This window comes from Coregonus clupeaformis, chromosome 26 (genome assembly GCF_020615455.1).
Source record: "Coregonus clupeaformis isolate EN_2021a chromosome 26, ASM2061545v1, whole genome shotgun sequence".
Taxonomy (NCBI): Eukaryota; Metazoa; Chordata; class Actinopteri; order Salmoniformes; family Salmonidae; genus Coregonus; species Coregonus clupeaformis.
In genome coordinates this window covers 22,169,339-22,196,029 of record NC_059217.1, presented here as the reverse complement: position 1 = coordinate 22,196,029, position 26,691 = coordinate 22,169,339, and the positions used below count along the sequence as shown (strand labels likewise).

Sequence of the window (26,691 nt, the reverse complement as noted above, 5' to 3'; positions counted from 1 at the left end):
AATAATAGTGAAGACATCAAAACTATGAAATAACACATATGGAATCATGTAGTAACCAAAAAAGTGTTATACATATCAAAATATATGTTATAATTGAGACAAACTGCCAGTGTTTTAAAGTTCTAGGAAATGAGTCTGTGTAGTGTCTAACCCCTGTTATAGTGAGTGGAGGATGTAGCTCAGTTGGTAGAGCATGGCGCTTGCAACGCCAGGGTTGTGGGTTCGTTTCCCACGGGGGGCCAGTATGAAAATGTATGCACTCACTAACTGTAAGTCGCTCTGGATAAGAGCGTCTGCTAAATGAATAAAATGTAAAATGTAAATTCTTCAAATAGCCACCCTTTGCCTTGATGACAGCTTTGCACACTCTTTGTTCTTCAAAGGGTTCTCCTATGGGGACAGCCGAAGAATCCCTTTGGTTTCTACATGGAAACCAAAGGGGTTCTATCTGGAACCAAAAAGGGTTATTCAGCTGTCCCCATAGGATAACCATTTGAAGAACCCATTTTAGTTCCCTTTTAGGTTCTAGATAGCACCTTTTTTTCAAAGAGTGTATACTGAGAGTTACATAGAAAAACAAACCAACAAAATCAACAAGGGACTATGTCATTGTCCCATATACTGTACCTCCTTACTGAGCCTTGCAATAAAGCAGCATATATTGAGAGTTACAGTGTCAGTGGGAAATGTAATAAAACTCTGTATCCTCCCATTCTGCTGACACACTGACTGGGCTGCTGCTGCTGCTTGCTGCCTGCTGTTGAAGCTGACCCCCATAGAAAGAGGGTTAATGGAGGGCAGACTGCCTGTGACTCTCCCTCTAATCTGAGGTTTGCATGCTGGATGAAGGGGGAGGGCCTGGGTGGGGTCTGGGAGTGCTGCTGCTGCTGTGGAGAGGCAGTAAAAACCTGCATTTAGTTGAGTGAGTCCAGGGCCCACGCCCGACAACCCTAAACACAACCAGATGGCCATTCAGCTCTTACCGCCACTCCTCTCCGTGTCCTTCTGTTCCTTCTGTTTCTACTGCTCCTACTGCTGCTCTGTTTCTACTGCTGCTCTGTTTCTACTGCTGCTCTGTTTCTACTGCTCCTACTGCTGCTCTGTTTCTACTGCTGCTCTGTTTCTACCTCTCCTACTGCTGCTCTGTTTCTACTGCTCCTACTGCTGCTCTGTTTCTACTGCTGCTCTGTTTCTACTGCTCCTACTGCTGCTCTGTTTCTACTGCTCCTACTGCTGCTCTGTTTCTACTGCTCCTACTGCTGCTCTGTTTCTACTGCTCCTACTGCTGCTCTGTTTCTACTGCTGCTCTGTTTCTACTGCTCCTACTGCTGCTCTGTTTCTACTGCTCCTACTGCTGCTCTGTTTCTACTGCTCCTACTGCTGCTCTTTTTTTACTGCTGCTCTGTTTCTACTGCTCCTACTGCTGCTCTGTTTCTACTGCTCCTACTGCTGCTCTGTTTCTACTGCTCCTACTGCTGCTCTGTTTCTACTGCTGCTCTGTTTCTACTGCTCCTACTGCTGCTCTGTTTCTACTGCTCCTACTGCTGCTCTGTTTCTACTGCTCCTACTGCTGCTCTTTTTTACTGCTGCTCTGTTTCTACTGCTCCTACTGCTGCTCTGTTTCTACTGCTCCTACTGCTGCTCTGTTTCTACTGCTCCTACTGCTGCTCTGTTTCTACTGCTGCTCTGTTTCTACTGCTCCTACTGCTGCTCTGTTTCTACTGCTCCTACTGCTGCTCTGTTTCTACCTCTCCTACTGCTGCTCTGTTTCTACTGCTGCTCTGTTTCTACTTCTCCTACTGCTGCTCTGTTTCTACTGCTCCTACTGCTGCTCTGTTTCTACTTCTTCTACTGCTACTGCACATCTTCTGTACTCTACTGCTGCTCCTATACAGCTGCAATCATATCAAATGGACTTGAAACATCACCTGCACACTTCCATTTCCTCCTCTCTCTATCGCTGCTTCATGTAGCTATAGCTCTACTGTTTGTTCCTCTTTGATGGATTGCTTCATCCTCATCAACATCTTACTTTCTGCTGTCTCTGTGGTTGTAACTCCTGATGTTGAGGGGGATGGAAAGGGGGCAGGGGTTGAGGGTTGTGGGGTGAGGGAGCTGTATGCAGCTGGACTAGCTCTATACTGTTCTGCCAGCCCGGCCCCTGCGTGTGTGATGGTGTCCTTGTTGTTGTGTGGCCCAAACCTTCACCTGTTGCTAGGCTAACTCTGCCAAGGCGTGTGTGTCACACACATCAGTCACACTGATTTCATCACGCTCCGTAAATCAGAGCAGCCCAGCAGTCCAGAAAGTGCAGAATGCAGGAGAAAAATGAACTGGAACTCCCCATCTGACACACACTGCCTGACTCATACCACCATACCCTCTCCTCATTTTCTCACCCCCTCTCTTTCTTTTTTTTCTTTTTTTCTTCTTTCAAATGCCCATTAGCAGTGCCAGCATCCCGGCCTCTGGGGGTTGATAGGAGGAGGAGAGACGGCGGGAGGGCTCCCTGCTCCCCCATCCCCACCAACCTATCAGACGGTGTCTGCTAAGTTCCATGACTCATTACCACAACCAATCATAACTCACTTTCCCAGCCGACAGCAATCTCCTCCCTGTCTCTGTGTCTACCTTTCTCTGTCTAGGCCACTCTGATGACAGTTAGGGCCCATCAAGGCAGGAAATATGACTGCATGCCATCATCCCCAGTTCCTGTTCTAATCTTATGTTAATCAGATGGATGGAGGTGCAGATTATTTTGTGGGGGATTTATTTCCCTGAGCAAACAGCCGTGTTTTAGGCGTTATCAGCTGCTGTCATCGGGGCACCATATTCTCCGGGCCACAGTGGTACTATAGCTGGAGCCTCAGGACTACATTGATTAGTTTATAAATAGAGTTTATTAGTGATGTGTTAAAGATTGCAGTCTTTAAAATTCTCAGAACAAGTCAAGGACATCATCAAGGGCATCCAGTTCTTGAACTCAAAGATCACACGCAAATACGCGTCTGTGTGTGCGCGCGAGAGTTTGTATTGTCAGTGTTGAGGAGTGTATGCGTTCTGGCAGGCTGCTACTCACTGTCGAAGCTCCTGTACTGTGCGTTGAGTGAGGCCTGTAGCGAGCGTCCTGCCTCTCTGACCAGCCCCTCAAACTCCCTGCGACTCAGGTTGGACAGGGTCTCCTCCATGGCACTGGTACAGCAGGTGTACCCCTGGGGACAGATCCGAAGGTGCTCACCTACACAGATGCAAGACAGAGGAGATGACATGTTTAGGGTTTTATCCACTTAATACCAAAGAGTAGATTTTAGCGAGGCTCTAACAAACATACAGTACATACAAACTATCTTTCCACACGTTTATTTTGTTCTGTCTGTATTTTGTTCATTCAGCAACAGCACAACTGTGATGGGCATTGTATCTGATGAACTGAAAATGGTCCATAATGGATTGCTACTGGTCTCTGTAACCTGTGGAGTAATCAATCTCTTAAGGATCTAAAAATAGCTGTGCAGGCTCCTCTGCTTCCCTAGAACCCACAGTAATAAGAAAGAGAGAGAATGATATCTCATTGTTATCACCAATTCATTACACTGACCCACATGCCATCACATGGCCTCGGGCCCTCAGGATCCCAGAGGTGGAGGAGGCAGCCCACTGGTTATCCGATATCACCTCTCCCCCTCTCTCTGAGCAACACATCAGACCAGTGTCTGTCAGACTACAGCCAGAGAAGAGCTTAACCAGAGAGAATAGAGATGAGCTCAGTCATAGAACAGAGATATTGATTATGTTAAAGGACATAGAGAGATCAACTCACAGAGCATGGAGGTGAACAGATGGAAACTACACTGGAGAATGGGCCATTCCAAAGACGCATATATAAAAACAACCAGATGACAGGTAACTGCCAAAAACACTTATACAAAGTATATTGAAAGCAGGTGTGTAACGCCCTGGCTCCGGGACTCTGAATATTGAGCCAGGGTTGGTCATTCTTTTGGGTTTATTTCTATGTGTTAGTCATGTGACTCCCAATCGGAGGTAACGAGTGTCAGCTGTCGGCTCGTTATCTCTGATTGGGAGCCATATTTAATCTGTATGTTTTCCTTTGGGTGTTGTGGGTTTTTGTTCCTTTTGGTCAGTGTACCGTGGACTTCATTGAGTCGTCTTTTGTTTGTAGTCCGTTAACGTTTATTTATAAAGTCATGTTTCTTGGACACGCTGCGCCTTGGTCATACTTGGACGACATAGACGACCGTGACAGAAAAACCCACCATAAAAGGACCAAGCAGCGTGTCCAGGAGCAAAGAGACTGGACATGGGAGGAGGCGCCTGGTAAGGAGATCGAGAGGCTGGCGATGGCCCAGGTGGGCAAATCGTGGTCCTGGGAGGACATGCTCGGGGGCAAGGGACCTTGGGGGAAGATCAAGGCCCTGGCGAGAGAGGAGCAACTGGCGTCAGCAGGGTCATCGTTGGAAGGACGAGAGGCAACCCCAAAAAAGTTTTTGGGGGGGCACATGGCTTGGGCGGCTGGGCAGCAGGAGGCTGCCACAGGGAGACGTGGAGAGAAGGCTATCGGATTACGGGAGCCATTGGCGAGTAGAGGAAGGGAAGTTGTTGCGGCACGGCGTGAGAGACTGATGTGTGTTACCAGTCCGGTCCGGCCCGTTCCTGATCCCCAGTTAAAGCCAGTGGTGTGTGTTCCCAGTACGGACCGGCCTGTTCCTACTCCACGCATCAAGCCCACGGTGTGCGTCGCCAGCCCAGCCCGGCCTGTTCCTGCTCCACGCCCAGAACCTACGGTGTGCGTCGCCAGCCCAGCCCGGCCTGTTCCTGCTCCACGCACAGAACCTACGGTGTGCGTCGCCAGCCCAGCCCGGCCTGTTCCTGCTCCATGCACAGAACCTACGGTGTGCGTCGCCAGCCCAGCCCGGCCTGTTCCTGCTCCACGCACAGAACCTACGGTGTGCGTCGCCAGCCCAGCCCGGCCTGTTCCTGCTCCACGCACAGAACCTACGGTGTGCGTCGCCAGCCCAGCCCGGCCTGTTCCTGCTCCACGCACAGAACCTACGGTGTGCGTCGCCAGCCCAGCCCGGCCTGTTCCTGCTCCACGCACAGAACCTACGGTGTGCGTCGCCAGCCCAGCCCGGCCTGTTCCTGCTCCACGCACAGAACCTACGGTGTGCGTCGCCAGCCCAGCCCGGCCTGTTCCTGCCACTCGCACCAAACCTACGGTGCGCGTCGCCAGCCCGACCCGGCCTGTTCCTGCCACTCGCACCAAACCTACGGTGCGCGTCGCCAGCCCGGTCCGGCCTGTTCCTGCCACCGCACCAAGTCTACGGTGCGCGTCGCCAGCCCGACCCGGCCTGTTCCTGCCACTCGCACCAAACCTACGGTGCGCTGCCGCCAGCCCGGTCCGGCCTGTTCCTTCTCCCCCGCACTAGCCCTGAGATGCGTGTCCTCAGCCCGGTACCTCCAGTTCCGGCACCACGCACCAGGCCTACGGTGCGCCTCAGACGGCCAGAGTCTGCCGTCTGCCCAACGGCGCCTGAACTGCCCGTCTGCCCAACGGCGCTTGAACTGCCCGTCTGCCCAACGGCGCCTGAACTGCCTGTCTGCCCAACGCCGTCTGAACTGTCCGTCTGCCAAGCGCTGCATGAACTGCCCGTCTGTACGGAGCCTGCAAAGCCGCCCGTCTGCCATGAGCCTTCAGAGCCGTCCGCCAGACCAGAGCCGCTAGAGCCTTCCGCCAGACAGGATCAGCCAGAGCCTTCCGCCAGACAGGATCAGCCAGAGCCTTCCGCCAGACAGGATCAGCCAGAGCCTTCCGCCAGCCATGAGCAGCCAGATCCGTCAGCCGGCCATGAGCAGCCAGATCCGTCAGCCAGCCATGAGCAGCCAGATCCGTCGGCCAGCCATGAGCAGCCAGATCCGTCAGCCAGCCATGAGCAGCCAGATCCGTCAGCCAGCCATGAGCAGCCAGATCCTTCAGCCAGCCATGAGCCGTCCAGCCAGGATCCGCCAGAGCCAGCCAGCCAGGATCCGCCATTGAGTCCGGTGCTGCCCCTTATCCTGGTGCTGCCCCTTAGTCCGGTGCTGCCCCTTAGTCCGGTGCTGCCCCTTAGTCCGGTGCTGCCCCCTTAGTCCGGTGCTGCCTCTTAGTCCGGTGCTGCCCCTTAATCCGGTGGGGGTTAGTTGGAGGAGGATACGAAGCGGGTAGTGACTATGGTGGGGTGGGGACCACGACCAGAGCCAGAACCACCGCCGAAGAGGTATGCCCACCCAGCCCTCCCTTGTGTAGCCCTTATTGAGGCGCGGTCGCAGTCCGCGCCTTTAGGGGGGGGTACTGTAACGCCCTGGCTCCGGGACTCTGAATATTGAGCCAGGGTTGGTCATTCTTTTGGGTTTATTTCTATGTGTTAGTCATGTGACTCCCAATCGGAGGTAACGAGTGTCAGCTGTCGGCTCGTTATCTCTGATTGGGAGCCATATTTAATCTGTATGTTTTCCTTTGGGTGTTGTGGGTTTTTGTTCCTTTTGGTCAGTGTACCGTGGACTTCATTGAGTCGTCTTTTGTTTGTAGTCCGTTAACGTTTATTTAATAAAGTCATGTTTCTTGGACACGCTGCGCCTTGGTCATACTTGGACGACATAGACGACCGTGACAAGGTGCTTCCACACAGATATGGTTCCTGAGTTAATTAAGCAATTAAAATCCCACCATGCTTATGGTCATGTAAAAAAATGCTGGGCAGGCCATTATTTTGGCCATTATTTTGGCTACCATGGCTATGCCCCATAGGATGACAATGCCCCCATCCACAGAGCACGAGTGATCATTAAATGGTTTGGAGCATGAAAACAATGTAAACCATATGCCATGGCCGTCTCAGTCACCAGATCTCAACCCAATTGAACACTTATGGGAGATTCAGGAGCGGCGCCTGAGACAGCGTTTTCCACCACCATCAACAAAACACCAAATCATGGAACTTCTAGTGAAAGAATGGTGTCGCATCCCTCCAATAGAGTTCCAGACACTTGTAAAATCTATGCCAAGGTGCATTGAAGCTGTTCTTTGCTCGTGGTGGCCTAACGTCCTATTAAGACACTTTATGTTGGTGTTACCTTTATTTAGGCAATTACTAATAGAAGAATGGCGCCAGAGGGGATGGCTGCCATTTTACGGGCTCCTAACCAATTGTGCTATTTTGTGTGTTTTTCGCATTGTTTGTAACTTATTTTGTACATAATGTTGCTGCTACCGTCTCTTGTGAACGAAAAGAGCTTCTGGACTTCAGAACAGCGATTACTCACCTCAAAATGGACGAAGATTTTTTCTTTAATGAGTCTGACGCGAAGGATATAATGTTGTTCATGGACCCAAATCCCTGTCATTCGCATTAAGAAAATAAGGAAATACAGGGGGCGCAGATCAGTGGGCCTAGTGAGAATTAGCCGGCGAGTGGGTAACCCGCCTCTACCATCCGTTCTATTGGCCAATGTGCAATCACTGGAGAATAAACTGGTTGAGCTCCGTTCAAGACTATCCTACCAACGGGACATTAAAAACTGTAATATCTTATGTTGTTTCACCGAGTCGTGACTGAATGACGACACAGATAATATACAGTTGGCTGGGTTTTCCACGCCACAGGACCGTTTTGCTAGCACAGACTGGAATATGTTCCGGGATTCATCCAATGGCATTGAGGAGTATACCACCTCAGTCACCGGCTTCATCAATAAGTGCATCGACAACGTCGTCCCCACAGTGACCGTACGTACATATCCCAACCAGAAGCCATGGATTACAGGCAACATCCGCACCGAGCTAAAGGCTAGAGCTGCCGCTTTCAAGGAGCGAGACACTAATCCGGACACTTATAAGAAATCCCGCTATGCCCTCAGACGAACCATCAAACAGGCAAAGTGTCAATAAAGGAATAAGATTGAATCCTACTACACCGGCTCTGACACTCGTTGGATGTGGCAGGGCTTGCAAACTATTACGGACTACAAAGGGAAACCCAGCCGCGAGCTGCCCAGTGATGCGAGCCTACCAGACAGGCTTTTATGCTCTCTTTCGAGGCAAGCAACACTGAAGCATGCATGAGAGCACCAGCTGTTCCGGACGACTGTGTGATCACACTCTCAGTAGCCGATGTGAGCAAGACCTTTAAACAGGTCAACATTCACAAGGCCGCGGGGCCAGACGGATTATCAGGATGTGTACTCAGAGCATGCGCGGACCAACTGGCAAGTGTCTTCACTTACATTTTCAAACTCGCCCTGACCGAGTCTGTAATACCTAAATGTTTCAAGCAGACCACCATAGTCCCTGTGCCCAAGAAAGCGAAGGTATCCTGCCTAAATGACTACCGCCCCATAGCACTCACGTCGGTAGCCATGAAGTGCTTTGAAAGGCTGGTCATGGCTCACATCAACACCATCATCCCGGAAACCCTAGACCCAGTCTAATTCGCATACTGCCCCAACAGATACACAGATGATGCAATCTCAATCACACTCCACACTGCTCTTTCCCACCTGGACAAAAGGAACACCTTTGTGAGAAAGCTATTCATTGACTACAGCTCAGCGTTCAACACCATAGTTCACACAAAGCTTATCACTAAGCTAAGGACCCTGGGACTGAACACCTAACTCTGCAACTGGATCCTGGACTTCCTGACGGGCCGCCCCCAGGGTAGGTAACAACAAATCTGCGTGCTTAGTCCCCTCCTGTACTCGCTGTTCACTTACAACTGCATGGCCAAGCACAACTCCAACACCATCATTAAGTTTGCTGATGACACAACGGTGGTAGGCCTGATCACCGACAAACAATGAGGCAGCCTATAGGGAGGTCGTCAGAGACCTGGCAGTGTGGTGCCAGGACAACAACCTCTCCCTCAACGTGAGCAAGACAAAGGAGATGATCGTGGACTACAGGAAAAGGAGGGCGGAACACGCCCCCATTCACATCGACGGGGCTGTAGTGGAGCTGGTCGAGAGTTTCAAGTTCCTTTGTGTCCACATCACCTGTCACGATCGTTTACAGACGGGACGGACCAAGGCGCAGCGTGATATGCATACATGTTTATTATAACGAATAAACACAACGACAAAACAACAAACTAAACAAAACGTGGAGTCCAAGGTAGACACAAACAACATACCTTACACGGAACAAGATCCCACAACCCACTAGTGCCAATAGGCTGCCTAAGTATGGTCCCCAATCAGAGACAACGAGCGACAGCTGCCTCTGATTGGGAACCACACCGGCCAACATAGATCTAGACATACTAGATCTAAACATAGAAAATGAACTGGGCACCGGTGGAGCAGACTGCTCTGGCTCCGGAGTGGAGCAGCTGACCGGAGCTGAACTGGGCACCGGTGGAGCGGACTGCTCTGGCTCCGGAGTGGAGCAGCTGACCGGTGCCGGACCAGGCACCGGTGGAACAGGCACGGGCCTGGCTTGGTGCGAGGAGCAGGAACAGGCCGGACCGGGCTGGCGACGCGCACCACTGGCTTGGTGCGGGGAGCAGGAACAGGCCGGGCCGGGCTGGCGACGCGCACCACTGGCTTGGTGCGAGGGACAGGGACAGGCCGGGCCGGGCTGGCGACGCGCACCACTGGCTTGGTGCGAGGGCCAGGAACAGGCCGGGCCGGGCTGGCGACGCGCACCACTGGCTTGGTGTGAGGAGCAGGAACGGGTCGGGCCGTACTGGGAACACGCACCACTGGCTTAGTGCGGGGAGCAGGAACGGGCCGGACCGGACTGGCGACACGCACCACTTGCTTGGTGCGAGGAGCGGGACTGGGTTCCTTTATTTTCCCCCGCTCCTTCTGCTGCCTAACCAGCTTCTCTCGCCGTGCCTCTACACTTTCCTTCTCCCTTTTAGCCTCCTGTAGCGCCTCCCTCTGACCGAACAACTCCTGCTCCCTCTGAACCAATAGCCCCCGTAACATGGTGGCCTCCTCTCCTAACCTGCAGACCCGCCCTTTAATGGCCTCCTGCTGCCTCGTCGTCCACACCGTGTGCCCCCCCAGAAATGTTCTTTGGGTTGCCTCTCGGGTCTCCGTCGTCGGCTCTGTTGGCGCCGTTTCTCCTCTCTATACCGGGCCTCACTGTCTCCTCCCAAGTACGGCGATCCATCCCAGCCTGAATCTCCTCCCAAGTCCAGGATCCCTTACCGTCCAGAATCTCCTCCCAGGTCCAGGCTGTCTGCTCCTGGACATGCTACTTGGTCCTCGTTTGGTGGGATCTTCTGTCACGATCGTTTACAGACGGGACGGACCAAGGCGCAGCGTGATATGCATACATGTTTATTATACCGAATAAACACAACGACAAAACAACAAACTAAACGAAATGTGAAGTCCAAGGTAGACACAAACAACATACCTTACACGGAACAAGATCCCACAACCCACTAGTGCCAATAGGCTGCCTAAGTATGGTCCCTAATCAGAGACAACGAGCGACAGCTGCCTCTGATTGGGAACCACACCGGCCAACATAGATCTAGACATACTAGATCTAAACATAGAAAATGCAACATAGAAAATCACAACAAGGAATATACACACCCTGACTCAACATATAAGCGTCCTCTGAGTCAGGGCGTGACATCACCAACAAACTATCATGGTCCAAACACACCAAGACAGTCGTGAAGAGGGCACGACAACGCCTTTTCCCCCTCAGGAGACTGAAAATATTTGGTATGGGTCCCCAGATCCTCTAAAAGTTATACAGCTGCACCATTGAGAGAATCCTGACCGGTTGCATCACCGCCTGGTATGGCAACTGCTCGGCCTACAACCATAATGCGCTACAGAGGTTAGTGCATACGGCCCAGTACATCACTGGGGCCAAGCTTCCTGCCATCCAGGACCTAAGTCATAGACTGTTCTCTCTGCTACCGCACAGCAAGTGGTACCAGAGCACCAAGTCTAGGTCCAAAAGGCTCCTTAACAGCTTCTACCACCAAGCCATAAGACTGCTGAACAATTAATAAAATGGCCACCTGGACTATTTGAATTGACATGCCTGCCCCCCCCCCCTCCCCCTTATTATTATCTATGCATAGTCACTTTACCCCTACCTACATGTACAAATTACCTCGACTAACCTGTATCCCCGCACATTTACTCGGTACCGGTACCCCCTGTATATAGCCTCATTATTGTTGTTTTATTGTGTTATTATTTTTATTTATATATTTTTAACTTTAGTTTATTTAGTAAATATTTTCTTAACCAACAATGCAGTTAAGAAAATAGAGTTAAGCGCTTGTAAGTAAGCATTTCACAGTAACGTTGTATTCAGCGCATGTGACAAATACAATTTGATTTGATTTGATTCCTGCATATACAGTGCCTTCAGAAAGTATTCACACCCCTTGACTTTTTCCACAATTTATTGTGTTACAGCCTGAATTTAAATTTGATTAAATTGAGATTTGTTTGGTCACTGGCCTACACACAATAGCCCATAACGTCAGAATTGTTACACATTTATAAAATATGAAAAGCTGAAATGACATGAGTATTCAACCCCTTTGTTATGGCAAGCCTAAATTAGTTCAGAAGTAAGAATGTGCTTAGCAAGTCACATAATGGGTTGCATGGACTCAATTTTTAAATGACTACCTTGTCTCTGTACCCTACACATACAGTTATCTGTAAAGTCCATCAGAGCAGTGAATTTCAAACACAGATTCAACCACAAAGACCAGGAGAGGTTTTCCCATGCCTCACAAAGAAGGGCACGGATTTGTAGATGGCTAAAAGATGGCCTCTCCTATCATTGCTACGCTGACGATACACAACTAATCTTCTCCTTTCCCCCTTCTGATAACCAGGTGGCGAATCGCATCTCTGCATGTCTGGCAGACATATCAGTATGGATGACGGATCACCACCTCAAGCTGAACCCTGGCAAGACGGAGCTGCTCTTCCTCCCGGGGAAGGACTGCCCGTTCCATGATCTCGCCATCACGGTGGACAACTCCGTTGTGTCCTCCTCCCAGAGTGCGAAGAGCCTTGGCGTGACCCTGGACAACACCCTGTCGTTCTCCGCTAACATCAAGGCGGTGACCCGCTCCTGCAGGTTCATGCTCTACAACATTCGGAGAGTACGACCCTGCCTTACACAGGAAGCGGCACAGGTCCTAATCCAGGCACTTGTCATCTCCCGTCTGGATTACTGCAACTCGCTGTTGGCTGGCCTCCCTGCATGTGCCATTAAACCCCTACAACTCATCCAGAATGCCGCAGCCCGTCTGGTGTTCAACCTTCCCAAGTTCTCTCACGTCACCCCCTCCTCCGCACACTCCACTGGCTTCCAGTTGAAGCTCGCATCCGTTACAAGACCATGGTGCTTGCCTTTGGAGCAGCGAGGGGAACGGCACCTCTGTACCTTCGGGCTCTGATCAGTCCCTACACCCAAACGAGGACATTGCGTTCATCCACCTCTGGCCTGCTGGCTCCCTTCCTCTGCGGAAGCATAGTTCCCGCTCAGCCCAGTCAAAACTGTTCGCTGCTCTGGCACCCCAATGGTGGAACAAGCTCCCCTCACGACGCCAGGACAGCGGAGTCACTCACCACCTTCCGGAGACATTTGAAACCCCACCTCTTTAAGGAATACCTGGGATAGGATAAAGCAATCCTTCTACCCCCCACACACACAGCGGAGTCGCTCACCACCTTCCGGAGACATTTGAAACCCCACCTCTTTAAGGAATACCTGGGATAGGATAAAGCAATCCTTCTACCCCCCCCCACACACACAGCGGAGTCGCTCACCACCTTCCGGAGACATTTGAAACCCCACCTCTTTAAGGAATACCTGGGATAGGATAAAGTAATCCTTCTACACCCCCCACCCACCCCACAGCGGAGTCACTCACCACCTTCCGGAGACATTTGAAACCCCACCTCTTTAAGGAATACCTGGGATAGGATAAAGTAATCCTTCTACCCCCCCAAAATTGTAAAGTGGTCATCCCACTGGCTATAGGGTGAACGCACCAATTGGTGAGTCGCTCTGGATAAGAGCGTCTGCTAAATGACGTAAATGTGCCCTTGAGCAAGGCACTTAACCCTAATTGCTCCTGTAAGTCGCTCTGGATAAGAGCGTCTGCTAAATGACTAAAATGTAAATGTAAATGTAAAATATTTCAAAAGCAGACATTGAATATCCCTTTGAGCATGGTGAAGTTATTAATTACACGTTGGATGGTGTACCAATACACCCAATCACTACAAAGAGGAAGGAAACCGCTCAGGGATTACACCATGAGGACAATGGTGACTTTAGAACAGTTACAGAGTATAATGGCTGTGATAGGAGAAAACTGAGGATGGATCAACAACATTGTAGTTACTTCACAATACTAACCTAATTGACAGAGTGAAAAGAAGGAAGCCTGTACATAATACAAATATTCCAATGGTATATACTGTATGTAACATTTGCCACTCCATATTGAGATGCTCTAGACCTACAGTATCTACTGTATGTAATATCTGTGATGGGGGCCTCCCGAGTGGCGCAGTGGACTAAGGCACTGCATCACAGTGCTTGAGGCGTCACTACAGCCCCGGGTTCGATCCCAGGCTGTGTCACAGCCTGCCGTGACCGGGAGACCCATGAGGCAGCGCACAATTGGCCCAGCGTCGTCCGAGTTAGGGGAGGGTTTGGCCGGCCGGGATTTCCCTGTCCCATCGCGCTCTAGCGACTGCTTGTGGCGTGCCGGGTGCCTGCAAGCTGACTTTGGTCACCAGCTGAAAAGAGTTTCCTCCAACACATTGGTGCGGCTGGCTTCCGGGTTAAGCGAGCATTGTGTCAAGACGCAGTGCGGCTTGGCAGGGTCATGTTTCGGAGGACGCATGGCTCTCAACCATTGCCTCTTCCGGGTCCATACGGAGTTGCAGCGATGGAACAAGACTGTAACTACCAATTGGATATCACGAAATTGGGGAGAAAAAGGTGGGTAAAAACTAAAAAAAATTAAAATTATAAATATCTGTGATATGATTGAAAATGGTATGATTGAAAATGGGCAGCTACATCCTTGCTATAGTGGCATCCTCTCCATATCCTGTTGGCTGCTCGGTGTTCGTCCCTGCAGCTAAGAGACACAGACAGACAGAGCCCTGGTTTGGTCTGTGGCTGGCTGGCTGGCTGGCTGTGTGAGGGAGCAGGTGCGGGGAGAAAGTCTAGCCCACTTACAGCGTTTATTCAAGAGGCAGATTACTGCTGAGGGAGATGAGGGGTGTCCAACCTCGCCCCTGTCACACTAATCGAATCAAAGTCATAGCCAATTAGAGCACTACCAGTCAGTCACAACCCACACATTTAATACAGGCTAATACAATCTGCAAGACTTCCACAGAAAATGTAGCTAGCAAATCTAGATTGGACAGCTGTTGAAAGAAAATGTTGACTTTTACTATTTGTCCATGAACCTGCACTCTCCATCCCATATATCTCTATGGCTGTCGTTTCTGCAACCAGAAATGCATGTCTGGACAGACAATTGTGGCCAGCCTACACTCTTAGAGAAAATAGGTGCTATCTAGAACCTAAAAGGGTTCTTTGGCTGTCCCCGTAGGATAACCCTTTAAAATAACCCTTTTTGGTTCCCTCCCTCCCATCGCTCCCCACACCTCCACCCACTACCACACCGCCACTCCAATTACTCCCTGCCTACAGTTTAATCTGGGAAGGACATGGGAGTCATTTCTAACAGCAGTATAACTTTACGGGCACCTTGGCTCTGGGAAGGGCCATTCAGTGACAGTGTGTCCATTTTGGAAAGTGTGACATCACCACCGGGGCGCAGTGTCTGATGGTGGAAAGGAACGTGACAGATTGGGTGCAGAGGGGCGGGGGTGACACCACTCTTCAGCCAGGTGTTGACAGGGTAGACGCCGGGTCCGACTCAGTGAAAGGTCGCCAGAAGCCCCCGGCGCACTAACGCCAGCCGTCTGTATACAGAGAAAGGCTGAGCCATCACCTGACATTAGACACCTCCTCCATCTCTTTTCTCTGCCATGTGCACAGAGACACATAAATGCGTGCACACGCAGACACACACACAGGAGGTTTACACACACAGCCTGCAGGCCATCACCCAAGGATTAGAGAAGGATAGAGAATGGTCAGGAATGATTTATACGCTACAGTACAGGGGAAGAGAGCAACTAATCACTAATCTATACAGAACAAAAATATAAACGCAACATGCAACAATTTCAATGAACTGTAACTCTGCAACTTTTACAGAGTTACAGTTCATATAAGGAAATCAGTCAATTTAAATGAATAAATTAGGCCCTAATCTAGGGATTTCACATGACTGGGCAGGGGCGCCATTGGGTGGGCCTGGGAGGGCATAGGCTTACCCACTTGGGAGCCAGGCCCACCCACTGGGGAACCAGGCCCAGCCATTCAGAATGAGTTTGTATCACAAAAGGGCTTTATTACAGACAGAAATACCCCTTCCGGAGGTCCTGGGATGGCGTGGTTACACGTGGTCTGGGGTTGTGAGGCCGGTTGGAGGTACTGCCAAATGTTCTAAAATGATGTTGGAGGCGGCTTATGGTAGGGAAATTAACATTCAATTCTGTGGCAACAGCTCTGGCGGACATTCCTGCAGTCGGCATGCCAATTGCACGTTCCCTCAAAACTTGAGACATCTGTGGTAGTGTGTTGTGTGACAAAACTTCACATTTTAGAGTGGCCTTTTAATGTGCCTAGCACAAGGTGCACCTGTGTAATGATCATGCTGTTTAATCAGCTTCTTAATATGCCACACCTGTCAGGTGGTGGGATTATATTGGCAAAGCAGAAATGCTCACTAACAGGGATGTAAAAAAATGTGTGCACCAAATTTGAAAGAAATAAGCTTTTTGTGCATATGGAACATTGCTGGGATCTTTTATTTCAGCTAATGAAACATGGGACCAACATTTACATTAATATTTTTGTTCAGTGTAGTTTGGCATAGTAACTAAGGCTCTATGGATCTTATTATCAGACAGATGGTGTTAGTGCTGAATAGGAGCTTGAGATTTTGTTTCAGGGCATGATGAACATAGACTGAGAGCATGAATGCCCTGTACAATCATCAACTCTTTCCCACCCTCTCCTGAAAACTGAAAACAGCATGCACGCACGCACTCACACACACACACACAAACACAACCCTTGTCGTGCCAGTTGATCATGATTGAATTGCTGTGCATCTTCAGCAGAGCGCTGAGTCTCCTCTGACCCACCTGGCATAATCCCACCACAGCCATCCCATGCTTTAATCTAATGGCCGCCGCACACATCTGCTGTGACGCTGGCTGGGGAACATCCATGCCTGCCTGCCCTCTGGTCCCTGACAGCTCTCAGACCTGGCTGGAGAGAGTCCTGATGAAGGGCCATGTGTGACAAATCTGATGTCAACTATGCCATAATGTTGAGACAGAGAGAAGAGTTCATTTTCACTGACAATGAAATAGGGATAAGATTGAGATCATATTTGTCTGAGATTAAATATGTAAAGTGTCTGACAGATATGGTGTAAGAATAATTAGCAAATTTGCAGAATTAAACACTGATGGTCTCTTATAAACTCCTTAGAAATTGCATGAACCTCTTAACTTTATTGTGATTCTTTCTAACTGCATCAACAAGGCGAATGATTTCTACAGGCTGCGTTTACACAGGCTGTGATGAGTGTGATAGAAGGAGTCAGGCGCAGGAGGGTAAATCACCGAATACCGAGTTTATTCCGTCGTACACAATAGCGCTGGATAGCGACACATGAAAACAGGCACAGGGGAAACTATCTACCCTGGCAATACACGGTACGGGATACTCCAACAATTTACAGGCACAGGGGAAATATCTACCCCGGCAACACAAATTGCAAGTAGCTCCACCGAGCTACACTACTCTCACAAACAACAATCACCCACAAGGACAAGGGGGCAGAGGGAACACTTATACACGGACTAATGAGGGGATAAGAACCAGGTGTGTGTAATTGACAAGACAAGACAAATGGAATGATGATATATGGAGCGGCAGTGGCTAGTAAGCCGGTGGCAACGAACGCCGAAGCCTGCCAGAGCAAGGAGGGGAGGCAGCCTCGGCGGAAGTCGTGACACAGGCAGCCCAATTCTGACCTTTTTTTCACTAATTAGTATTTTTACCAATCAGTTCAGGTCTGAAAAATATCTGATGTGAAAAGATCTGATGTGATTGGTCAAGAGACCAATTAGTGGAAAAAATTTCAGAATTAGACTGCCTGTGTAAACACGCCCAGAGAGCCTAATCTCTGGACTGAAACCATGTCCGATGAGTGCTTAATCCCTCTATGGCCGACCATTCATGAAGAATTCACCTAGTTATTACGGTCCGGATGTTGCATGTTAAAGTGGGTCATTACACTATTATACAGAACCAGTCTGCAGTGACTGACAATGAGGATTTTGGATAATTTGAAACCAAAATGTATTTTCCACTGATTCCTCAATGATCTACATGCAATGTTCTTTATACATTAATTATTCAATGTCTTAGCCAATTTGAATATACACATTTTAATGCTTTATCTATGTACACTGAACAAAAATATAAATGCAACATGAAAAGTGTTGGTCCAATGTGTCATGAGCTGAAATAAAATATCCCAGAAATGTTCAGTATGCACAAAAAGCTTATTTCTTTCAAATGTTGTGCACAATTTTTTTTACATCCCTGTTAGTGAGCATTTCTCCTTTGCCAAGATAATCCATCCACCTGACCGGTGTGGCATATCAAGAAGCTGATTAAACAGCATGATCATTACACAGGTGCACCTTGTCCTCTGGGCAATAAAAGGCCACTCTAAAATGTGCAGTTTTGTCACACAACACAATAGATGTCTGAAGTTTTGAGGGAGTGTGCAATTGGCATGCTGACTGCAACAATGTCCACCAGAGCTGTTGCCAGAGAATTTCATGTTAAGTTCTCTACCATAAGCCACCTCCAACGTTATTTTGGAGAAGTGCGTCCAACCGGCCTCACAACCGCAGACCACATGTATGGCATCGTGTGGACGAGCGGTTTGCTAATGTCAACGTTGTGAACAGAGTGCGCCATGGTGGCGGTGGGGTTATGGTATGGGCAGGCATAAGCTATGGACAATTAACAAAATGTTATTTTATCGATGGCAATTTGAATGCACAGAGATAACGTGACAAGATCCTGAGGCCCATTGTTGTGACATTCATCCGCCGCCATCACCTCATGTTTCAGCTTGATAATGCACGGACCCATGTCGCAAGGATCTGTATACAATTCCTGGAAGCTGAACATTTCCCAGTTCTTCCATGGCCTGCATACTCACCAGACATGTCACCCATTAAGCATGTTTGGGATGCTCTGGATCGATGTGTATGACAGTGTGTTCCAGTTCCCGCCAGTATCCAGCAACTTCACACAGCCATTGAAGAGGAGTGGGACAACATTCCACAAGCCAAAATCAACAGCCTGATCAACTATGTGAAAGAGATGTGTCGCGCTGCATGAGACAAATGGTGGTGATTCTGATCCAGCCCCCCTGTATCTGTGAGCAACATATGCATATCTGTATTCCCAGTTATGTGAAATCCATAGATTAGGGCATACATTTTTTTTTTCAACAGCTTTTTCATAACGCTCCAATGTGCATTGCTCCATTGCTACAAATTTACAGTATCAAATGTACAATATTAAAACATTTTTTTGGGTCATTTTAGCAGACACTCTTATCCAGAGCGACTTACAGTTAAGTGAGTGCATTTTATTTTTCATACTGGCAGCCCGTGGGAATCGAACCCACAACCCTGGTGTTGCAAACGCCATGCTCTACCAACTGAGCTACACGGGACATATAATACAACATTACAATATTACAATATGTGGGTATGTGTAGAGTGCTTGTGTTAGAGTATGTGTGCGTATGCGTTTGTGTTTCTTCACTGTCTATATTTGCCAGGAGGTGTTGTTTTGTGTTTTTTAAAATCTGATTTTATTGCCTTTCCTATGAGACTCGAAATTGAGCTCAGATTCATCCTGTTTCCATTGATCATCCTTGATATGTTTCTACAACTTGATTGGAGTCCACCTGTGGTAAATTTCATTGATTGGACATTATTTGGAAAGGCACACACCTGTCTACATAAGGTCCCACAGTTGACAGTGCATGTGAGAGCAAAAACCAAGCCATGAGGTCGAAGGAATTGTCCGTAGAGCTCCGAGACAGTATTGTGTCGAGGCACAGTGTCACGCTCTGGCTCCGGGACTGTGTATTTTGAGCCAGGGTGTGTTCATTTGGTTGTGTTTGGTATTGGTGGTGTTGTATTTGGTTGTGTTGCCTTGTTTGGTCGTGTGACTCCCAATCAGTGGTAACGAGTGTCAGCTGTCGGCTCGTTATCTCTGATTGGGAGCCATATTTAAACTGTCAGTGTTCACCTTAGTGTTGTGGGTTTTTGTTCCTTGTCAGTCATTGTAACTGAGGACTTCACGATTCGTCATTGTTTGTTGTTTTTGTAGTGAGTACTTTAATTTAATAAAGTCATGTTCGCTCAACGCGCTGCGCTTTGGTCTCCCTCATTAGACGATCGTGACAGAAAAACCCACCTTAACCAGATCAAGCAGCATGAAGAAGAGAGAGGATGGACTTGGGAGCAGTTGAGTAGGAGTCTCGACTGGGCCAAGCCAAGAGAAGAGGAGAGAGGTTGGACTTTGGAGCAGTGGGGTGATAGTCTGGCGAGAACGATGGAGGCCTGGTCCACGAAGAGGAGAGAACCCCAGAAAATTTTTAGGGGGCTCACGACGTCGGACCAGCAGGAGGCCGCGATAGAGCGGTCCAGTGGGTTGCCGGAGGAGGCCGTCGGGTTACGGGGGGCCACTGGTCGATGAGGGGATGGAGGAAGTAGAGGCACGGCGAGAGGTACTGGCGTGTGTTGCCAGTCCGGTCCGGCCCGTTCCAGATCCCGGTGTAGGGCCAGTGGTGTGTGTCCCCAGTACAGTCCGGCCCATCCAAGCTCCCCGCACCAAGCCAGTGGTGTGCGTCGTCAGCCCTGTCCGGCCCGTTCCTGCTCTCCGCACCAAGTCTGTGGTGCGCGTCGCCAGCCCTGTCAGACCCGTGCCTGCTCTCCGCACCAAGTCTATGGTGCGTTTCGTCAGCCCTGTCCGGCCTGTTCCTGCCACTCGCACCAAACCAGGGGTGCGAGTCGCCAGCCTGGTCCAGCCCGTTCCTGCTACTCGCACCAAGCCAAGGGTGCGAGTCGTCAGCCGGATTCTGCCTGTTCCTGCCACTCGCACCAAGTCAAGGGTGCGAGTCGTCAGCTGATTCAGCCCATTCCTGCTACTCGCACCAAGCCAAGGGTGCGAGTCGTCAGCCGGATTCAGCCCATTCCTGCTACTCGCACCAAGCCAAGGGTGCGAGTCGTCAGCGGATTCAGCCCATTCCTGCTACTCGCACCAAGCCAGGGATGCGAGTCTTCAGCCTGGTGAGGCCTGTTCCGGCTCACGCACCATGCAAAGGGTGCGTATCGTCTGCCAGGTCCGGTCCATTCCTGCCTCACGCGCCAAGCCAGGGGGTGCGCGTCGGCAGTCCTGATCCAGCTAACTGGGTCAGATCGGACTGGGGGCACTACGGGGGATTGTAGTAGGGTGGTGGTCAAGCCCGGGCCGGAGCCGCCTCCGAGGAGCAATACCCACCCAGCCCTTCCCTATTTGGGGTGTAGGCGCGGTCGGAGTCCGCGCCTTTAGGGGGGGGTACTGTCACGCTCTGGCTCCGGGACTGTGTATTTTGAGCCAGGGTGTGTTCATTTGGTTGTGTTTGGTATTGGTGGTGTTGTATTTGGTTGTGTTGCCTTGTTTGGTCGTGTGACTCCCAATCAGTGGTAACGAGTGTCAGCTGTCGGCTCGTTATCTCTGATTGGGAGCCATATTTAAACTGTCAGTGTTCACCTTAGTGTTGTGGGTTTTTGTTCCTTGTCAGTCATTGTAACTGAGGACTTCACGATTCGTCATTGTTTGTTGTTTTTGTAGTGAGTACTTTAATTTAATAAAGTCATGTTCGCTCAATGCGCTGCGCTTTGGTCTCCCTCATTAGACGATCGTGACACACAGATCTGGGGAAGGGTACCAAAAAATGTCTGCAGCATTGAAGGTCCCCAAAAACACAGTGGCCTACATCATTCTTAAATGGAAGAAGTTTGGAACCACCAAGACTCTTCCTAGAGCTGGCCACCCAGTCAAACTGAGCAATCTGGGGAGAAGGGCCTTGGTCAGAGATCTAGAGTTCCTCTGTGGAGATGGAAGAACCTTCCAGAAGGACAACCATCTCTGCAGCACTCCACCAATAAGGCCTTTATGTTAGAGTGACCAGGCGGAAGCCACTCCTCAGTAAAAGGCACATGGCAGCCCACTTTGAGTTTGCCTAAAGACATCTAAAGGACTCTCAGACCATGAGAAACAAGATTCCCTGGTCTGATGAAACCAAGATTGAAGTCTTTGGCCTGAATGCCAAGCGTCACGTCTGGAGGAACCCTAGCACCATCCCTACGGTGAAGCATGGTGGTGGCAGCATCATGCTGTGTGGATGTTTTTCAGCGGCAGGGACTGGGAGACTAGTCAGGATCGAGGCAAAGATGAACCGAGCAAAGTACAGAGAGATCCTTGATGAACACCTGCTCCAGAGCGCTCAGGACCTCAGACTGGAGCAAAGGTTCACCTTCCAACAGGACAGTGACCCTAAGCACACAGCCAAGACAACGCAGGAGTGGCTTCGGGACAAGTCTCTGAACGTCCTTGAGGGTTCCAGCCAGAGCCCGGACTTGAACCCGATCTCTGGAGAGACCTGAAAATAGCTGTGCAGCAACGCTCCCCATCCAACCTGACAGAGCTTGAGAGGATCTGCCGAGAACAATGGGAGAAACTCCCCAAATACAGGTGTGCCAAGCTTGTAGTATCATACCCAAGAAGACTCGATGCTGTAATCGCTGCCAAAGGTGCTTCAACAAAGTACTGAGTAAAGGGTCTGAATACTTATGTAAATATTATATTTCTGTTTTTAGTTTGAATAAATTAGCAAAAATGCCTAAAAACCTGTTTTTGCTTTGTCGTTATGGGGTACTGTGTGTAGATTGATGTGGGAGAATAAACAACTTAATACATTTTAGAATAAGGCTGTAATGTAACAAAATGTGGAAAAAGTCAAGGGGTCTGAATACTTTCCGAAGGCACTGTATATAATTGATGTCATTGATCATGACTCAGATACACAAACACACGCACACACACCACAGATCACATACAGATTTTAGGGCCTCCATACAGTAGGTAACTAAGAAAGATATTTGTGAAGAGGGCCTGCCCATGACCTTTGACCCTGTTCTCTCCCTAAGCCATTGTCTGGGGAAAATAAAAATACAATTTCAACTGAAGTGGTTCCTCTTATTTTCCAATTGCCTCTAGGCCTTAGCATAAATGTAGTTCCTCACACATCCCAAGGGCTAATACACATACATTCTACCCACAAGTTAACTCTGATAGGATTTTCTCCTTCAGTCGGGCACAGTGAGAGGTGAGCACTGCAGTGAGAAATACCCAAAAGAAATGATAGAATGTTGAGAATAACAAAATATAATTTGTGTCCTGCAGGCTTCTGGGTAAAACACAGCAATTCGTTGGCTCTGCTGATTGCTGTTAATGCTCATTCGAATTCAGACCTAGCCAACATCCTGCATGTTCATGCATCCAGTGGACACAAAGCCACCAGTCAGTGAAACGCTAAATCCACACTGTAGAAAATGAAATACTTTGAGGGGACTATAATTAAAACTTCAGAGAAACACCAACCTGTGTGTTGTTGAGAATACAGAACACATTGAACAGTAGAAACGTTTCAAAACACTATTGAACCATTTTTCTCAGACAAACACTTTAACACTTTGTTAAACATTTACATAATGAATATCAGAATCTAGCGTGAATGTCCAAACCTTTTCTGCTACAGATCCCTCTGTTAACCAGACCAACCAAAATTCCTTCTCCTCATTCCTCCCTATATTCTTTCAATTCCCTCTGTGTATCCCTGGGGCCCGGAGTAAATACCACAGCGAGCCTGAACACAGTTCGAGCCTGAACAGGTGCGCAGGGCGTGGTCCCAAATCCCCCTTGGTAAGGGCGGGAAATCCACGTCGTCGTGCTAATGCACAGCCCTCGATTCGGTAGCCCATCACATTTTGTGAAAGAGAGGCATTCAGAAGCAGAGGCGGAAAAAGTTGTTTGAGCTCCATTCAGGCTCCAGCCAAATCTTAAAAGATAAATGGATGCATCTGACTGGCAGCCAAACAAGCTATATGAAGCTAATAACAAGCAATAAAGTGATGTTAGACTGAGATAGAAGGTAAGATAGCCTCTCTTACTGTAGATCCTATTAACTTAGTTCATCAACTCGGGCCTAAACAGGCACAAATAGCCATTTGTATTCCAAAAGGCAAGAACTAAGGTGATAATAATAATAAATAATATGCCATTTAGCAGACGCTTTTATCCAAAGCGACTTAGAATGATGCGTGCATACATTTTTGTGTATAGGTGGTCCCGGGGATCGAACCCACTACCCTGGCGTTACAAGCGCCGTGCTCTACCAGCTAAGCTACAGAGGACAACAATACAACATAATAGTGCAGGTTAAATGCAGACCATTCTGCGATGGCTGAAGTTGATCAAAGTGATGGGATAAATACTTGATGCAAGTAGGCTAGGCTATATCCACATATGGCCATGTGAAAAGATAGTGTTGAAACACAGACCATTCCAGATGGGTGTCTCATGGTCATAGTCACACAGAGATAAGCTCTTTCATTAAGTCTGACCTTGTTTTCAGATTTGGGGTCACAGGCGATCTGAGCTTTACAGAAACAATGGTCTCAATTAAGCGGATCAGTGCGTTTAACAAACATAATATCAGCATTATGCGGATAGACAATGAGGTTAAGCCCGCCTAGTCTCAATGATGCGTAAGCAAGTGCATGCAATGCACAGACACACACACTATAATATCAGTGTAAAAGACGACAACATGCAAAAGTTCCTCATGTTGAAATCCTTTAACTCATTAGTATTACAGTATGTTTGAATTGGCTTGCTTTCACTATTCAGTCTATTATGATCCCTCTACTGTCTCAACCCTATCCATTGTGTTGGGTAATTTGTCATTTCTGTGACGGTATTAATGGAAAGAGGCACACAAAAAAATCTCCCAATTCACAGCATCTTTCCCCACAGCATCTCTTCTCCTTATCTCCCAACCTCCACATCCCCTCTAACTTTTCCTCTATTTCTGCCCCTGTTCATTATCACCTCCCCCCTCCCCACCCCCCCACCCCATTTCTCTCATGCCTACAAGTTGGTTGCCCCCTGCAGAGTCTGCTGGAGTTGAAAGTAAGACACAGGAAGTATTTTACGTCTGCAGCACCTCACCGTCTTATTTTAAGCACTGGTGCCCTTTGACCCGTGGGCTCATAAAGCCGTCGCACTCAGGCAATAAAGCGGGCTTGACGGCTGCCCTGTGGCTCGCCTCTGTGTGCCCCAAGAGACAACATCAAAGCAGGTCTGGTGCGCTCTATAAAATGCCAAAATGTGCAATTTTATTTATTTCTTTAGTAGTTTTTTATTCCCTCCCTTCCTTTGTAAATGAGCATGTTAGTCATGCTCAGGTTTTTTAGATCATGCTTGTTACAGACCCCTAAATTAAGGGGTTGAGGGACTGTGTATGTGTTCTTGGGTGTGATTATATGTGTATGTGAGTTTCCACTCTCTGAGGTCTGGCTCTACCCTCCTCTTAAAAAAGCACCTGTAGCTGATTAAGTATGCACATGGCCAGCCTCCGAATACATTTTTATTACCTTAGGAGAAAAAGCAGAGGGAGGAAATAATGATAAACCTGTAATGGCGGTGTCTAATGAGGCCTCATGATCCTATTAGGGCTGGAGAATCAGTGGCGGTAGATGGGAGTGGTTTTCCCCTCTAAATCACTTCACATTAAGTAAGGACTCCTGAGACACATTAAGTAAGGACTCCTGAGAGCCCTGTGGTTTTCTATAACGTATTTTTAAGCCTTACCTTGCTGTGCACACACACACACACACACACACACACACACACACACACTTGGTGAGAAGACAGGCCAAGGTTGAGGCCAAGCACTGCAGTGATGCATTTTTAGACTCTTATAAACCCTCTGACTTTAATAGAAGAGAAGAAACATAGCAAACCAAGGGCTTGTATAAATGGTTGAACGGATCTGTGAAGGCGTTTTGTAATTCGTCAGGATTTGGGTGAGGTTGACGATTCAAATTCTATGAGGAGATTTAATTGGCCTACTTCCATGTAATATAGATTTCTTTCTTGCTTAATGGGACACATAGGAAAGAAGGTAAAACTGCACTTTGGGTGAAACATTCCTGGGTTTATAAGAGTCTAAAAATACAACCTTGGCCTGTCTTCTCACCAAGTGTGTGTGTGTGGGACGCACAGCCGCGAGCTGCCCGGTGACACGAGCCTACCAGACGAGCTAAATTACTCTATGCTCGCTTCGAGGCAAGCAACACTGAAGCATGCATGAGAGCATCAGCTGTTCCGGACGACTGCGTGATCACGCTCTCTGTAGCCGATGTGAGTAAGACCTTTAAACAGGTCAACATTCACAAGGCCGCAGGGTCAGACGGATTACCAGGACGTGTACTCCGAGCATATGCTGACCAACTGGCAAGTGTCTTCACTGACATTTTCAACCTGTCCCTGACTGAGGCTGTTATACCAACATGTTTCAAGCAGACCACCATAGTCCCTGTGCCCAAGAACACTAAGATACACCTGCCTAAATGACTACAGACCCATAGCACTCATGTCTGTAGCCATGAAGTGCTTTGAAAGGCTGGTCATGTTTCACATCAACACCATTATCCCAGAAAGCCTAGACCCACACCACTTTGCATATCGCCCCAATAGATCCACAGATGATGCAATCTCTATTGCACTCCACACTGCCCTTTCCCACCTGGAAAAAAGGAACACCTACGTGAGAATGCTATTCATTGACTACAGCTCAGCGTTCAACACCATAGTGCCCTCAAAGCTCATCACTAAGCTAAGGACCCTGGGACTAAACACCTCCCTCTGCAACTGGATCTTGGACTTCCTGACGGGCCGCCCCCAGGTGGTAAGGGTAGGTAACAACACATCTGATCCTCAACAAGGGGTCCTCTCAGGGGTGCGTGCTCAGTCCCCTCCTGTACTCCCTGTTCACCCATGACTGCATGGCCAGGCACGATTCCAACACGATGAGACAGCCTATAGGGAGGAGGTCAGAGACCTGGCCTTGTGGTGCCAGGATAATAACCTCTCCCTCAACGTGATCAAGACAAAGGAGATTATTGTGGACTACAGGAAAAGAAGGACCGAGCACGCCCCCATTCTCATCGACGGGGCTGTAGTGGAGCAGGTTGAGAGCTTCAAGATCCTTGGTATCCACATCACCAACAAACTATCATGGTCCAAACACAGCAAGACAGTCGTGAAGAGGGAATATTCCCCCTCAGGAGACTGAAAAGATTTGGCATGGGTCC

At 48.9% G+C, this 26,691-nt stretch overlaps 1 protein-coding gene across 1 annotated transcript in view; it reads right to left on the bottom strand.

Annotated features, from left to right (window-relative positions):
- LOC121540267 (glypican-1-like) overlaps nucleotides 1–26,691 on the bottom strand; it is a 109,961-nt gene that overhangs the window by 48,610 nt on the left and 34,660 nt on the right. The window contains exon 2 of the mRNA XM_041849018.2: nucleotides 3,080–3,238. Coding sequence (XP_041704952.1) covers nucleotides 3,080–3,238 — 159 coding nt within the window. The remainder of the gene's footprint in view (nucleotides 1–3,079; nucleotides 3,239–26,691) is intronic.